This window comes from Akebia trifoliata, chromosome 11 (genome assembly GCF_017979445.1).
Source record: "Akebia trifoliata isolate Shusen 1 chromosome 11, ASM1797944v1, whole genome shotgun sequence".
NCBI classification, from domain to species: Eukaryota; Viridiplantae; Streptophyta; class Magnoliopsida; order Ranunculales; family Lardizabalaceae; genus Akebia; species Akebia trifoliata.
Genome location: NC_141385.1, coordinates 34,087,463 through 34,102,643, shown reverse-complemented (window position 1 = coordinate 34,102,643; position 15,181 = coordinate 34,087,463). Strand labels below are relative to the sequence as shown.

Here is a 15,181-nt window from a genome sequence, read left to right as displayed (position 1 = left end):
CGTACTCCGGGACTCTAAGCACTAACTTAGAATTATCTTGGAAACCTAAGAATTTCAATACCACATTTGCTCTGTGATAAGGGTAGAATCGGTATTTCATTGTAAAAGTCAACTTATCAAAGTTGAAAAAGACAACTTGTTACGGCTTCGTTCTTGCTGAATAAGAAAGGTTTTCTTGGTAAATAAGAAAAGAAAACCCAATCTCTCTCATTCGCTCTCGCCTTGAAGTCTTTGGTTTCTTTAACATTCGAAGGAAAAGCTTCTGGATCTTCAAGAAGTCTCGGTCGCACCAGCCATTCCTACCCTGCCTTAACATTTATGGATTGAATGAAACGCACTCCACCCTCCCCCAAATCGGTGTTTCCTCTGTCTTCCAATTTGATGTTAAGCTAGGGTAGTAATGTTTGATGTGAATCGAGTCCGCAATACATTCATCTTCAACAAGGCTTCTCTCTCTCTTCTTCGGGTATATTTTCTGTTTTTTTCTTTTTTTTGACGTTCATATTTAGATCAGGAACAGATTAACTAACCATTAACGTTCACCTTAATAATTATCTGACATGTCTTGCTTAGCTGTACGGGTGTTTGTTGTAAAACCTTAGGAAGGGAGGAAAAAGAAAAGATAAAAAGAAGATATACATGTGTGATGGATATGCATAATTCTCACCATATATATGTAAAATCGATAAACAAAACCAAATATGTACAAAATCCGTCTGATTTCATTCTTTATATAATTGGATTAATGGGGTTGCTTTTCATTTGTTTTCTTAATTCTATAATTTTAGATTCTACCATCTCCAATTACTGGATAATTTCCTGTTCAAGCATTCAATTGGAGGGGTAATTCTGGTCATTTCCAACAAGGTATCAAGAAAGAATACAGAAACTCCTCTGATTTCTCTTTCCAACCCCAAACAATGCCTACTACAAGATCGTCTGGATCGTTCTTTCCGACCTCTAAGACAACAATTTCTTTGGTATATTTCGTTCTGTTTTTAACTATTCTCTCTGTTTTTTTTTTTTTCTAATTAAATTATTGTCTAAAAAACCCTGAAGGTTGAAGAAGAAGATGAAGAAGAAAAAAAGAAGAGGGTTTTGGTTCAAAACCAAAATCTGTCAAGAGTTGGAACAGGTATTTTTTTTCCTCTTCTCTGTATCAATTCCTTGCAATACAATTGGTTTTGAATTTTTTATTTATCATTAGGGTACAACGCTGATTCGAATTTATCTTTTTATTTTTCAAAAAATTTGATTTAGAGTATTTGGTTGATCCCAGAGAACCAAATCTCCTATACTTCTTCGTTCTAGTGTTCTCTCTATATATATCATGTAAGTTGTCGCCCCTCTTCTAAAACCCTTTCTTCTTCTATTTTTCATTTTTATTTATTTTTATATAATGCTTTTTATTTGCTTCTGTTTGATCGTCTACTGTGAAAATGTACGATGCTTTGAGTTCTGATTTTCCCTTTTCGTGTTGTTTTTGACATAATTTGTAAGATAGTCTGTGCTGTTTTTTGAAGAAAAATCGGAGGTGTATCCTAACATTAACATTTTTCATTTCAAGATAAGGAGTATATTTCTTTGTTGGAACATTTGTGCTTATAAGTAGGCTGTTCTGTACATTTCCCTTTCTTCCTTCCCCAATTTATGAATTTTTTTATTTTCTTTCCATTTTTTCATGTTATATGGACCATGAGTTTTCCTCTACAAATATGCCTGAGTACTATTTTATTTTGGAGGTAAAAGATTATCTTGGTCTCAATGGTGACATGTGGATTAATCTTTGTAATGTTTGAAGAATGTGTTATAATCTTTAATTGCGGTGTGATAAATAATTTAGGAAATTGGGGTGTAATAAGTTAAAGTTGGGTACCAATAGTAGCTCTCTAAAAGTATGAGTCCAACTAGCCTTACTAAGTTAGTAAGGATCTCATCGGGCTCACTTTGTGGAGTCTAAAAACATTATATGATGCTCCAGGGTTAGAGATAACAAATTCTATCAATTTTGAAAAAAAAAAATTTATTTTTCACTGTTAGATTTTATTTTTAAATTTGAGACTTAAGTGGAAGTTCACTACCCATCAATTTTAAAAACATTAGACCAAATCCTAAAGAAAATGTGAATTTTTTTTTTTTTTTTGGGGGTGGGTTGTTGGATTGTTAATCCATTTGAACAAATCAACCCCTAGTAAGACTTAAAATATTACTATATTAGTAAGGAAAATGTTTCTCTAAAAGTATTAATTTTTTTAGTTCATGATTTAAAAAAGGGGATTTGATCAACTCATGGGAACAGATCCCAAAATAAATGGTTATATTTACTCATTTTGTTATTATTATGTTAAATATTTAATTTTGTAAAACAGTATGCTTTTACACTAAAATACCCAAAAATGTTATTCCGTTGCATTTCCTACCGTGGGAAGCTCCTTTCTTATATAAAATCAGTGTAACCCATCTTATTTGTTGGGTGTCGTATATGTTCAATCAACTGGTGAAATTAGGAATTTTCCTACCATTTCTTATCACGTTATAAATGGCAAAAAGCGTGTAAGTTTACTCATTTGCTGAGAAACAATTTCTCTAGAAAGTGGATTATTGGTATTTGTCTACACTTTCAAAGTTATGGAGAATGGGATACAATAATCGAACTTTAAGTGCCTTACTGTCTGAGGTAGTAACGACAAGTCAAAATATTAGTGTTCACTTGGCAGAATATTAGTGTTCACTTGGCATGTGCTTGTAGATACATTTGTTGCCACTGGCTTTATTATTTATGATAACAATGCTTATAATTGCATCCTTTCTCAAATACCGTTGAAGAGAAGGCTAACTTGATAGTTTACAAGCTTAAAGGTATGGAATTACTTTTAACGTAAATCTTCTTCTCGGTTTAAGTAAATAGAAGGCAATTATATGTAATGATTTCTTTCTAAGTCCTAAATATGCTGTCATTTATTGAATTCTACATCAATTATATATATACACACACACACACATATATAAAGGGAGGGAAATCTCTTTAGTGGGCAAAGTCTTATGATCCTAGCTATTTTAGTTGTCACGTCATTAGACAATAAAAAAATGTATGGAATGGATGCCCTTAACCTGTTATTCATGGATGTGACAATTAGATTAATGGGGTGTTTTTGTGGGGGCTAGTCAGTCGGTTTGTTTTTAACTATGACCTTCTTAGGTAGGGAGACAAGATGTCAAGGGCTTACTTTCCCACATCGAATATGACCATAATGAGGGGTCTGAACATTACATTTAATAGTAAAGCTCTGTCACCAACAACACACAAGGAGAATAACTCAACATAATAGTTGGAATGCTTTGCTAGTAGCAACAGTTCTAGAAGTAGGAGAGAGGTTTGGTATTTGTTGAATTTGAGTTATATTTTTGGGGGGTTGAGGGTCTGATTAACTAAGTAAATGGAAAGGGCTGTCACTGTTTGCAAATGAAGAGTATCCAAATATTACTAAATGTATTGTAATATGCTGTATTGTCATACACAAAATCATGTTTTTATGTATTGTAATATGCAATAAGAAGATTCTGGCTCACATGAATCTGACCTGCAAAATTTTAGAAAATTGTCAGTTTGATACAAAACTGAGCTTGAAATTCAATTAAGGAATTAGTTGTTAGTTTTGGAAATTAGTTGTAATTTGATAAGCCCGTTGCAATTTGAATTTCAGTTAGATACTTTCCAATATTCAATTTGTTACATGCATTTTTGTTAATAAGTGCAAAATCCCAATAAGATTCTTTAACTTGTTTTGACGGGGTTAGAATTTTCGGAATGGGCTGGTTTTTGGTGAGAATGATCTACTTATCATAAAGATCATCCTCACCCAAAATCAGCACATTCCAAAACTGTAAACCTATATAAGACTAGTTCAGCTATGTGACTTGCCTTTCTTAATTTGTGGGGTACCTTTATAATTTCCTTGTTATTAGATGTGATGATGATTTCTATTTTCATTGACCTTATTAACAACAATAGGTATGTTGTATAGATGTTTGGATTTTAAACTTGTTATTACTTAGCCATGGTAATGAGTTTGGTATATTTGGTTGATTCATACTGTAGGTAATTCTACAAATACTTCATGGATGATGAGTAAGCTTGTCTTTTACTTGGAGGCAAGTATGAAGTTTTAGGAATGTCATGATATAGAAGTTAGAATATATCTAACTCTTTCTCGTTTCTCCATTTTAATGTCAGTTTCTCTGATGGATGTTGGATTCCCAAACACACCCCTAATGGACAAGAGTTGAATTCCTTGACTTCTAAACATATTTCGGATTCCACTTCTCAACTACTGCACCCTAATACATTCCTTCCACTCCTTGCAATTATGTATATGTTCTCTTAAGATCATATAACAAATGTTTAAATCTTGTTTTGAGGTAATTCTTCGGTCGTGGAAAAAACTGAAATTCCAAGACATTTTGAAATATTCCCAAAACATTCAATGGTCTGGTTTCGGCTGAACCAGATGTTCTCCTGAAACATTCTGAAACAGCACACAATTTTAAGCCACATATAATTCTACTTATTCTGCTTGTCCATTGTTTTCTTTATTGTTTAGAGTGTCAATTTTTGTATCATAATAGTCTATATCTTAAACACTTGAACTGCAAATTTTGACTGCTTGATGATGCGTTCTATATCTTTCTTAGACTTGGGAAACATAGCAAATATGTGCAACATGAGTTTGAAGGCCCATGGAGAGATGTTATCACAGGGAAATGGTTTGAGAGAATTTACGTTCTTCTAATTATAGTGGGCAAGCCATGTCTATCACCAGATATAAGTGAGATTTCTGCATTGAACCTGCATGGCATTGCCTTGACAAGTTTGAATATCATCCTTACATTCTCACTGGTTCCTTCCCTAAAGTTCAAGGGGCTGTTTGCCTTTTCATATATTGGTTCACTGACTCTTGAGATCTTAGGGACTAAGTCCGGCTCCTTGCAAGATATGGATTTACATAAAGGGCACAAATTTACAATAACAGGAAGCCTTTCATGGATAACAACTGTTGCTGAACATGTTATTGATATAGGGTCTGATTGTTATTGTTGCATTTATTCCCTTAATGCATCTCGTTTGTATAAACTGATCAATAGGAGTCCGTGGAATAAAGTTTGCATACTTAGATTTATTTTTCGGATTGCTTTATTATGAATGAAACAACATCAAACATGACCTTTTGTTTTATTTTTCATTAGTAATTGATTTTCGAATTCAAGACCACGTTACTCTGATATCAAAGGTTTCGGGATAGATATTTTAACCCCAAGCGATTCGATTGTTTCACGGTAGAGTTCAACAACGTGAGGGTCCCCATATGACTATGTCACCACCGAGGAGCGCGTACTTAGTCAACTGCAATCCAAGATACACCTTGTCTGCATTCATGCATACACATCATGCACACGCTACTTTCTAAAAGATTATGAGCTAAGGTGTGGATCACCATAGATTTATATTAGTACTTTCTTGGCCAATAAAAAAATAGTCCCAAAGAGGATACAAAGCAGGTATAAAAAGTCTCTAGTCTTTCAATGGTGGTGTCCTATTCATGGATGCCTCCTAAAGACTGAACCAACAAAACGATTCTCCCGAGTGAGCACATAAGTCTCTAATAGTGCTTGAGGGCTCAAAATGATAAAATCCAAGTAGATTTCCACCAAAGTCCCAATCCCACAAAAAATTCCAGCAAGCACCTACTTATACTAGTGGCTTGCTCATTGACGTCATTTCTATATTTTTCAAAACTAAATCGTAGTAGATTTTTTAAAAATTCTCTTTATAATCCCTCTATCTTCAGAATCCAAAAATTGAGTTTCTTACTTCACCTATGGCCAATAATGGTAAGCATCTTTGGATGGGAGGGATAAGGTGCTTACCTTGTCCTTCAATCGAACCTCCTTGCCTAGTTCTTTAGGTACACCATGATAGATACCCACAACAAGGAATAAAAATATGCTAGAAACAATAGCTCCTTTCGGGTATGAGAGACCACAATATTGCAATTGGGGCTGGAAAGAAACCACAAACGCTTAATAATTATTCAATGATTGTCCCTTACACAAAGCACCTATTTGTAATACTTGTTCTACTACTACCAAATGTAATTGGAAGACCCTAGATTTTAGTTCTACTACAACTCGTAATAGGATTGAAACTAACGACAACAACAATACCAAAATAGAAAGACAACTCTGACCCCAACTATTATTAGGACTTTGACTAGGAGTCCAGGACTTTCCTACTAGCCATGATGACTTCTTAGTCACTTCTTTGGATTATAGAATCCTTTTTTAATTCTTTCTTCACATCTGTAGCTTCAATGATCATGTATTTGGGATTAGGTTGCGTTGGCCTTGTAGACTTACGTGGCATTGGTGTGCCATCATTCGCCCCTCCTTGAAGAGGAACCTTGTCCGCAAGGTTTGATCAATGGAAATTGTTGTTGAAGTTGTTCTGTCTCTTCCCATATAGCTTCCTCAGGAGGTAGGAATTTCCATTGCACCAATGCTTCAGAAAACAAACTTGGCACCAAGCTTAGTCCATCAAAAATCTAAGAGATGTAAGGGCTTAATAAGAGGACTGTTATTTTTCGAGAATGATGGCACTACTGGCGAGATAGTCACATAATCACCTATTTTTTATTTAGCAAGGACACATGAAAAACTGGATGGACTCTTAACACCGCAGGTAATGATAGTCAATATGCTGCAAGACCCACCACTTCAATGATCTGAAAGGGTCTGAAATACTTGTTGGCCAGCTTCCAATAAGCTCATCGAAGTATGGTACCTTGCATGTATGGATGATGCTTAAGATAAACCCATTCACTTACGTGAAGTTGCAGCTCCCTACGCTTAGCATCCGCATATTATTTCATCTGATTATTTGCATGATGTAGGTGAAGTTTGAGGTTGTGTAATACGTCATCACGGACATGTACAGTCTGATCCACCTCGTTGATAGGAGATGCCCCACTCAAATAATTTACCAAACACGGTGGTGGCCGCCCATAAAGTGCCTAAAATGGGGTGGTTCCTGTGGTTCGATGATATGTGGTGTTATACCAGTACTCTACCCTTGCTAAAAATGACTCCTATTGTTTAGGATGCTGATTTGTGAAACTCCTAAGGTATTGTTCCAGGCAACGGTTTATTACTTCCGTTTGACTATTCGTTTGAGGGTGATATGTCCAGCTAGTTTTCAACTTTGTTCCCTGTAATTTAAAAAGTTCTCGCCAAAAAGAACTGATGAAATTGGCTCCCTATCATTGACAATGACCGAGGAGCCCCATGGAGCTTCATAATACCAGTGGCAAAGACTTCTGCAATTTTTTTAGCTGAGTATGGATGTCTCAATGAAAAAAAAAAATGCATACTTTGTTAAACAGTAAACTACCACCAAGATAGAATTTTTTCTTCCTACGGACATAGGTAATCCATCAATAAAACCAAGCTAATGTCTTCCTATACCTGAGTGGGAATGGGCAAAGGTTTAAGAAGACCCGTCGGAGATTTTGCATCATATTTGTTTCATCGGCATACATCACGCTCTACCATAGTCGTGTATATTCTTCTTCATGGATTCCTAGTAGAAATTTTGGGACAATCTCTTAATGGTGCGTAATACTCCCGAATGCCCAGCTAGTTTAGAATCATAAAATTCCTTCAATAATAGTTGTTTGAGAGGGGAGTTGGGTGCGATCACTACTCTGCCCTTGAAGATCAATAACCCTTCACGAGTAGAAAATTGCTTGCAACTATTGGGCTGCTCTTTCAGCCTTCTATGTCGCTCCACCATGTATGGTTCATTGGAATTTTCCCTTTTTAAGTCCTCCCATATGCTAAATTGGGGTAGTGAGACGCCATCTACAGATGCCTCTCTTATTGTATGCAACACAGGGCTGTCCATGCGACATGAAAGGGAGTTAGTTGCTGTAATAGGCTTTCATGGGTGGAAATCACACCTCATCCAGGTTTTGTATTCGTTAATCTCTTTCCGATACTGAGGTAACCCAGTTTGATTTCATTTCTTTTAAAAAAATCTGATTTTTCTACAAAAATTCGTAATCTCTACGATCTATGGTTTAAATCGAGGTAACATTCGATCACTCTCCCCCAGCACATTGAAAGATCTAAAATTTATGAGATTTTGAGTAACATAAAAGAGGAATCATGGCTTTAAAATTCTTGAAATCTCAAATTCTTCATGGATCCATAGCTAGACGTGTTCTCCTTCATGTTTTTCTCTTTTCATCGGCTATGGCGATCTTTCCTTTTCTGCAACTTTTATGTGAAATCGGGCCAAATGACCTTTTCATGGTGAATTCTGATAGATCTCATCTCCCCTCCTATTTGATCTTTCAACCTGTCTCTGATATCTCAAAATGATCTTTCATATCTCGATCACATTGGTCACAAGGGCACAGTTACCTGCTACATCACCTCATGTGACAAATCAGGAATCATCGCGACTTCAGGCTAGGTATTCTCTCTAATCCCTCTTTTCTTTATATAGATTGTATTAGGGTTTTTTATCCAATATCTTCGGATTTGGATTGAAGATTTAGGGTTTTTATCTAATATTTTCGTCATAATTTCAACATCTTTCAGCTTCAGAGATTCATTATTTGTGTGGGGACCTCGACTTAATTTTAGTTTCTTTCAAGCTGTGAATTTTATTTCAATGCTATAGTTGTTGGTTTTGATTCATATAGATATCTCAAATGTTTAAAAAAATATTAAGTAGAATTTTTAATTTGTTTAGCGTAAGATATCATACTCCTCATTTATTAAAAGAAAATCAGTAAGAAATTGAGGGAACACTGTGTGTCCTTATCTAAAATTGAGTTTCTCGTTTGCAATAATTGGATAGTTTGATTGATTGATTGTAGTTCTTCTGTTGGAGAATTGGAATCTTGGAAATTTAGGTGTTTTTAGACGACTTTTAATGCATGTCAACAACAAAATACAAGTCTTCCATTTTCCTTTATTGTTTAAATCATTATTATTATTATTCGTTTTTTACTTTAGGGATTAAATCAATGAGAACTTGTCTGAATGCATGAATTGTATATATACAACCAGTAGGAATCTTATATTATATGGGTTAAAATCTGAGATCCCAAGATTTTCTGAAGTTATTATATGAGAGGTTATATATTTATCTAACAAAAGATCTAGTAATTTATATATGTATCATATATGGAGCTAAATCTAAGATCAAAGGCTTTATTTAAACCAGATGATGTGTAACTATTTGCTTATAAATTCTCTTTAGTTAAAAATATGAATATTTCTTGTGAAGTAGAATTTTTGTAATCACTGCTTGTCTGCCTTTCATATTTGCAGTATTTCCTAAAGACAGGAACTTGCAAATTTGGAGCAGCATGTAAATATCATCACCCACGAGACAGGCATGATGCAGGATTGGTCCCACTGAACATTTTGGGTCTACCAATGTGTCAGGTGCTTGCTTTTCTTTGATTTCCATTTTTTTTTTGTCTCTGGACTTGCTAGTGTATGCATACAAGCATGCAAGGTCCCCAGAGCTATACGCCTGTTGTTCTTTTTTCTTCCCAAGGCATCATTCATGTATGTCAAGGCTGGAATACTTATACTATCAGTAGTTTATCTCATAATTTGAACGAATTATTAATTTGACATGTGGATGCTGATATAATCTCCATTTTGTGTAATGTATGTGTTCATTTGCAGCTGACTTATTTATAGTTTTCAACCTCTTGTTTTTGGTTGATTGTTTATGTATAATGAAAAGCCAATTCAAAGTTTGTTTATACATTTGATCCAAGTTTGTCAAAATGTTTGTTTATACATGTGTAAAAGTTTACACATTTACAGGTACATTTATTGAGCTATGCTTCAGACATTTCACCTATGCCTACCAAATGTTTGGTTGTTACTTATTAAAAACCTTGTTATACTTAATTGTGCGTCGTGCCCTATAGAATTCATCGATTTCATATCTTGATAAGGAGAATCCATGGAAGACCATCCTATCTAATGTTTAAGAAAATTGCTGGTGGCCATTGATACCTACACACTTATATGTGGTGCATGAACATGCCTATGGGTGATCTTACACTATTACTACTTTAACAATCTTGCTCGATGCACTTTGCCTTTAATCTATGCAAGACAAGGATTGCAGCCAAGCTAAAGCTTTTCAAAAGTGATATTAAAGAGCTCTTGATTGGTTAAGAAATTTTTTCTTTAGTTAAGAAATTTGTGAAACTTTATAATGAGATTAGTTTAAGTGTTGGGGAAAATTATTAAGGAGTCTTAAGTGGTGAATAATCTTTTTATCTCTTGACCAGTTCAAAGTATGGGTTGTTGTGGAGATCAATTCTCTTAAAATAAGAAAAAGTATCAGATAAGGGTCAATAATTTATTTTAGTACTTCTGTATCCCCTGTCATTTGTTTAATTTATCTATTTAAATAATACTTTGGCAAACACACATCAGTTGAATATATATCAATGATTCAGATAGAGTAGCTCAAGGGTTTAGAAGAAACCAGGGTGGAAAATCAGAACAGCGATCACCATAAATAGTACATATGGGACTATTTGTAAAATAAATAACGTCTTTCAGGAACTTATATTGTGCTGGGTTGTTTTGCTTTTGAAAAAACTCAAACCCATAGCCTCTTAAATGAAATATCTATTGGTGGGAACTTTGAAATTTAAAAAAAAAAAAATCGTTTTCCCACATTGGATAAGTAGAGTTTTTCCTTCAACTGTATAGATAGACCCTCACCTTCCATTTCGCATTCAGATATGTGTTTGTCGTAGTTCGTTTGGGTGTGTTTTTGAGTTGCACCTTGGATCTCCATTATCACTGATGAGCTGGGCTACAATTCTTTAATTAGAGGTTGTGGTCAAAATCTGTACCTCCCTAGACATATATTGTTGGGTGTAGTGCTCATTAGAATTTTGATTGAATGGGCAATCTAGTTCGTCAGAACTGACCTCATCAACACAAAGTCCTGTGCAACCATCTTTAGCAAGAATCTCTATAAGGAATGTTGGTGTTAGAGTTAGACCAAATATCTATTCACTCTTAGATCCTACTAATGGAAATGGCCTCAAGGTGGATTATTCATTTTCATCCGAGAAGCGTATCCTCGTTACTTGTATGTGTGGAGATTTCCTTAGAAAACTGCTTCGTAGAACCATCAACAAAAATAACTTTAACAGATGAAGAATCTATTAATGAATAGTGATCTATTTGTAGGAATGAATCTCCTAGTTAATTGTTGCAGATTGGTCCAATCGATAAACAAGAGATTGCTATAAATGGATCATGTTCATGGCACTTCGTCAAATTTTCCCATATTTTTTCAAAAAAAGGGACAAAGATGGATGAAATGTCATGAACAATGCTCTCTTTGTAGAATGATTTCTAATAGGATTGGTAAGTAGAAAGAGATGGATTGCTGCAGGTAAGTCATGAATTTATTCTTGTTTTGTATTAATGCCTTATTAAATGAAAATTAAGATGTTTAGCATTTGTTTTTTCAAATGCCGTTTTGCATGCTCGATTTGGAATTATTTCAATGTTGCGTTCAGGGATAGTTCAGGTCCAATGAATTCTTTCCAGAATATTTGCAGTTGGTGAAGGTCTTCAATAACTCAATTTGGTTATTTGTTGAATGCTGCTCAATGGGTGATTTTATGGTCACTTTGGACAGCTAGGAATCTGTACTTGTTTGAAGGGATAAAACCTTCAACACTAATGTTGAGGTGACACAGCTGCGATTCTCACAATTCTGACGTGGGATGTGCACATAACCATAGATTTGTTTCCTCGTGATATGAGTAAAAATCATCTACGGTTATGTACGCATCTCCACGTTAGAATTGTGAGAATCGTAGTAAATCCTGTGTCACCCCAAGCACGACTCAACCTTCAATCAATAGAGAAATTCAGAGGATCTTTTCTTGGTTGTTAGAGCTTAGCTCAGTTGGGCATTTCAGACATAATTGTTCGGTGCTTGAGAAAAGAATCTTGCAGTATATGGGTTTCTCTATTAGTTCTTGTCCTTCGAGAAGAGCCGTTTCAATTTCTTGGTCTCTATTAGCATTGCTACTGAACGAAGCTTACCTCAGGGATGGTCAATGTGTTGAATGATTTGAATATTTTGGATAAATATATGAACAAGCTTGTCTAGTAAACTTAAATATTCTTGTCCCTTTTGTTCAACAATTCTTGTCAAATGTTTAAAATGGATACTTGTTAAAATTTTGGGCCTCGTAGTTAATCGTTTATATTTAGTTTAACAACTGTATATAGTCCATAGTCAGATGCCTGATATTTATTTTGATTGTCAGGTTGGAAACGATGTGGCAGAATGTTTACAACAAGCAACGACCAGGAGAGGGCTGGATATGCGAGTAGCAGCACTGGTAAGTACTTACTGTCAATCTATAAGTAACAATGTTGTTCTAAAAGTTCTTTGTGCTTCATGGACCTCTTCAAAGGTTTGTTCCGAAACTTCTAGTAGAGCCCTTTTCAATATCTTTACAGCGTAATGGTATTGGCACCCATTCTTGGTGGATCTGTACGGACCCACAAACAGTAAGTGATGATGATCAATTTGGGGAGAAATTGGAAGATATTGCTTGTTATGGGGACTTCTCTTTGATGTATTTATTTATATTAGTTTTTATATCTGATATTAGCATTGTATTACAATTATGTTTATGCTTTGATATGGTTCAACGAGTTTTAAACCTGCACTGGGATACTTTGCACATAAAAGAATAAATGATTGCTTAGACCCATTTGCATTTTGAATATGAAATTCTAATTTCTGTTTATATTTTTCAAACATTCTTAAAAAAACTTATGACAAAGATGTTGTATTGGAGAGAAGCTTTGAATCCCATCTACAACTTCCATTGGTAGAGAATATTGATGATGAGGAAAGAAACTCTTATGTAAAAGTATGGAATTATGACATTTGCGACGCGGATGTCCGTTACAAACTTATAACAGAGATGATGTATTGGGAAGGCTAAAAGAAAAAAGGCTTGCAGAACAACTGAAGAGAGGCATTCAATGTTGTTAAGTAAGAGTTGTTTCCAGGATGTCCCATAGATGATATGAACTTTATCTTATACAAATTGTTGGATCTTGGTTTGAAGCAATCATAAGCCCAGCTGTATGTAGTGATATATCTACTATTTCCAGTAGAGGGTTTTGTTTGTTGTGTTGATTCCCATCCCTTGTCATTCTGGTTATGCTTGAGCTTATGCTTTGAATCTAGCTTGTAGGCATGATGATTTTAGCAAATCAGGATTTGGTTGACACAGTTATTCTCTGTGATCAAGTATACTTCTGTTCTCTTTATATCCCCATGCTCAGCTAATGTTCTAAATAAATTGGCCCAGAATCACCCATCGATGGAGTTGAGTCCGGGATTTGAACTTGACCCAGGCCGCCCAACTTGCAGCCTTAGCCGCGGGCCAGGTGCCATAGTTTCAGGGCTTTTTCGATGGGCTGTTACATGTTATTTGTTTCTCGAAGCCCATGATGGGAAAAATTCACGAATTTATGCGTACAATAAAACAAAGCACCAACATCATTCTTCAAACCTCAATATATATCGAAGCACATACGTCATAAGTGGGTACTTGGGTTTGATGTGTTCGTCCTTGACATTCAAAATAATAGATCTCAAGTTGTATAACTACTTAACATCTAGAGTTTGAAATTTTTGTTGGTGAAGGTGATTTGTCCACTAGGCAATGAATCATAAGTGAATGTGCATTTTGAAACAAGTATCAATAACTTACAACTTGTATACATTCAATCCCACAAATAAATAAATATTACAACATTCGGCACTGAAGAAATAAACACACAAACAACAAAGCTTGTTACAAAGAGATTTTATTTTATTTTGTTGGAAATTGACCAAATCAAAAAAAGGATTGAACCTACTTGTACCCCAATTGGGTCACTAGTTTTCGTTGTACGATTTTTGAGTTCAAAGATCGACATTGAAGTCAAAGTGCATGGGAAGCATAGATACTTTCATCAAGATACGAGTGAAAAAGTATTTATTTTTTCAAATCCACTTTCACCTCAAGAAATGCAATATGAGGTTCCAGCTTGAGGTTAATGTAGCACAATTTTTATAAAATTATTTAACATTTTTTTTTTCTGGGAAAATAAAATAATTTTTAGGATTGAATACGTGACGTAGAATTATCTTGGAAAAGGTAAGGGTAAAATCGGTATTTCATTGAAAAAGTCAACTTACAAAGTTGAAAAGATTACACGTTAGGACTTTGTTCGTGCAGAATAAGAAAGGTTTTCTTGGTAAATAAGAAAAGAAAACCCAATCTCTTTCTTTCGCTGTCTCCTTGAAGTCTTTGGTTTCTTTAACATTTGAAGGAAACGCTTCTGAATCTTGAAGAAGTCTCGGTCGCACCAGCCATGCCTACCCTGCCTTAACATTAATGGATTGAATGAAACATACTACACCCTCCCCCAAATCGGTGTTTCCTCTGTCTTCCAATTTGATGTTAAGCTAGGGTAGTAATGTTTGATGTTAATCGAGTCCGCAATACATTCATCTTCAACAAGGCTTCTCTCTCTCTTCTTCGGGGTATATTTTCTGTTTTTTTATATTTTTTTAAATTCATATTTAGATCAGGAAAACTTGGGCGAGAACATCAAATGCATCTTCGAGTTGACATTAAAATCACTCATTCATATTAGAAAATTTATGGAATCATGTGTTATATTTACATGGGGTAATTATTAAAAAAAACTTAATTTAAATATTATTTATAAAAAAAAAAATTAGTAATTTTTGTAAATTTATGGATAGGAACCTATTTATTAACTTAAACCTTCATAATTTTTTTTTATATTTTTTTTAATTCAAATAATCAAACGAGGTTCCTGTAGCACAAAATAATTTTTTTTTTTTTTTTGGGTTGAACGCATGTGCATCTATGGTAAAGGTAAAATCGGTATTTCAATGTACAAGTCAATTTACATAAAGTTAAGAAAACCACATGTTGCGGCTTTGTTCTTGGTCTTGGTAAATAAGAAAAGAAGATCCAATCTCCATCCCTCCCTGATGTCTTTGTTTTCTTTA

At 34.6% G+C, this 15,181-nt stretch overlaps 1 protein-coding gene across 11 annotated transcripts; it reads left to right on the top strand.

Annotated features, from left to right (window-relative positions):
* Positions 1-217: 217 nt before the first annotated feature.
* Positions 218-14,036, top strand: LOC147391337 (uncharacterized). Of its 11 annotated transcripts, none has more exons than XR_015183293.1 (8): positions 218-466; positions 789-980; positions 1,060-1,135; positions 1,280-1,332; positions 4,100-4,152; positions 4,235-8,530; positions 9,397-9,513; positions 12,399-14,033. XR_015183293.1 is itself a non-coding variant. In XM_086460147.1 (8 exons), the coding sequence occupies exons 2-6, from the start codon at positions 921-923 to the stop codon at positions 4,241-4,243; spliced, it is 270 nt and encodes an 89-aa protein (XP_086316273.1). In that variant the 5' UTR covers positions 218-466; positions 789-920; the 3' UTR covers positions 4,244-8,530; positions 9,397-9,513; positions 12,399-14,034. The 11 variants fall into 11 exon arrangements, 6 of the variants coding, with proteins under 6 accessions (XP_086316273.1, XP_086316271.1, XP_086316270.1 ...); XM_086460147.1 differs by having other exon boundaries at positions 1,261-1,332; positions 12,399-14,034; XR_015183295.1 differs by lacking the exon at positions 4,100-4,152 and having other exon boundaries at positions 4,708-8,530.
* The last annotated feature ends 1,145 nt before the right edge of the window (positions 14,037-15,181 follow it).

Coding starts and splice junctions, on each gene's coding strand:
- LOC147391337 (XM_086460144.1), top strand. CDS start 921: ATGCCTACTACAAGATCGTCTGGATCGTTCTTTCCGACCTCTAAGACA. Junction 981..1,059: donor CTAAGACAACAATTTCTTTG/GTATATTTCGTT, acceptor AAAACCCTGAAG/GTTGAAGAAGAAGATGAAGA. Junction 1,333..4,692: donor GTTCTCTCTATATATATCAT/GTAAGTTGTCGC, acceptor TATCTTTCTTAG/ACTTGGGAAACATAGCAAAT.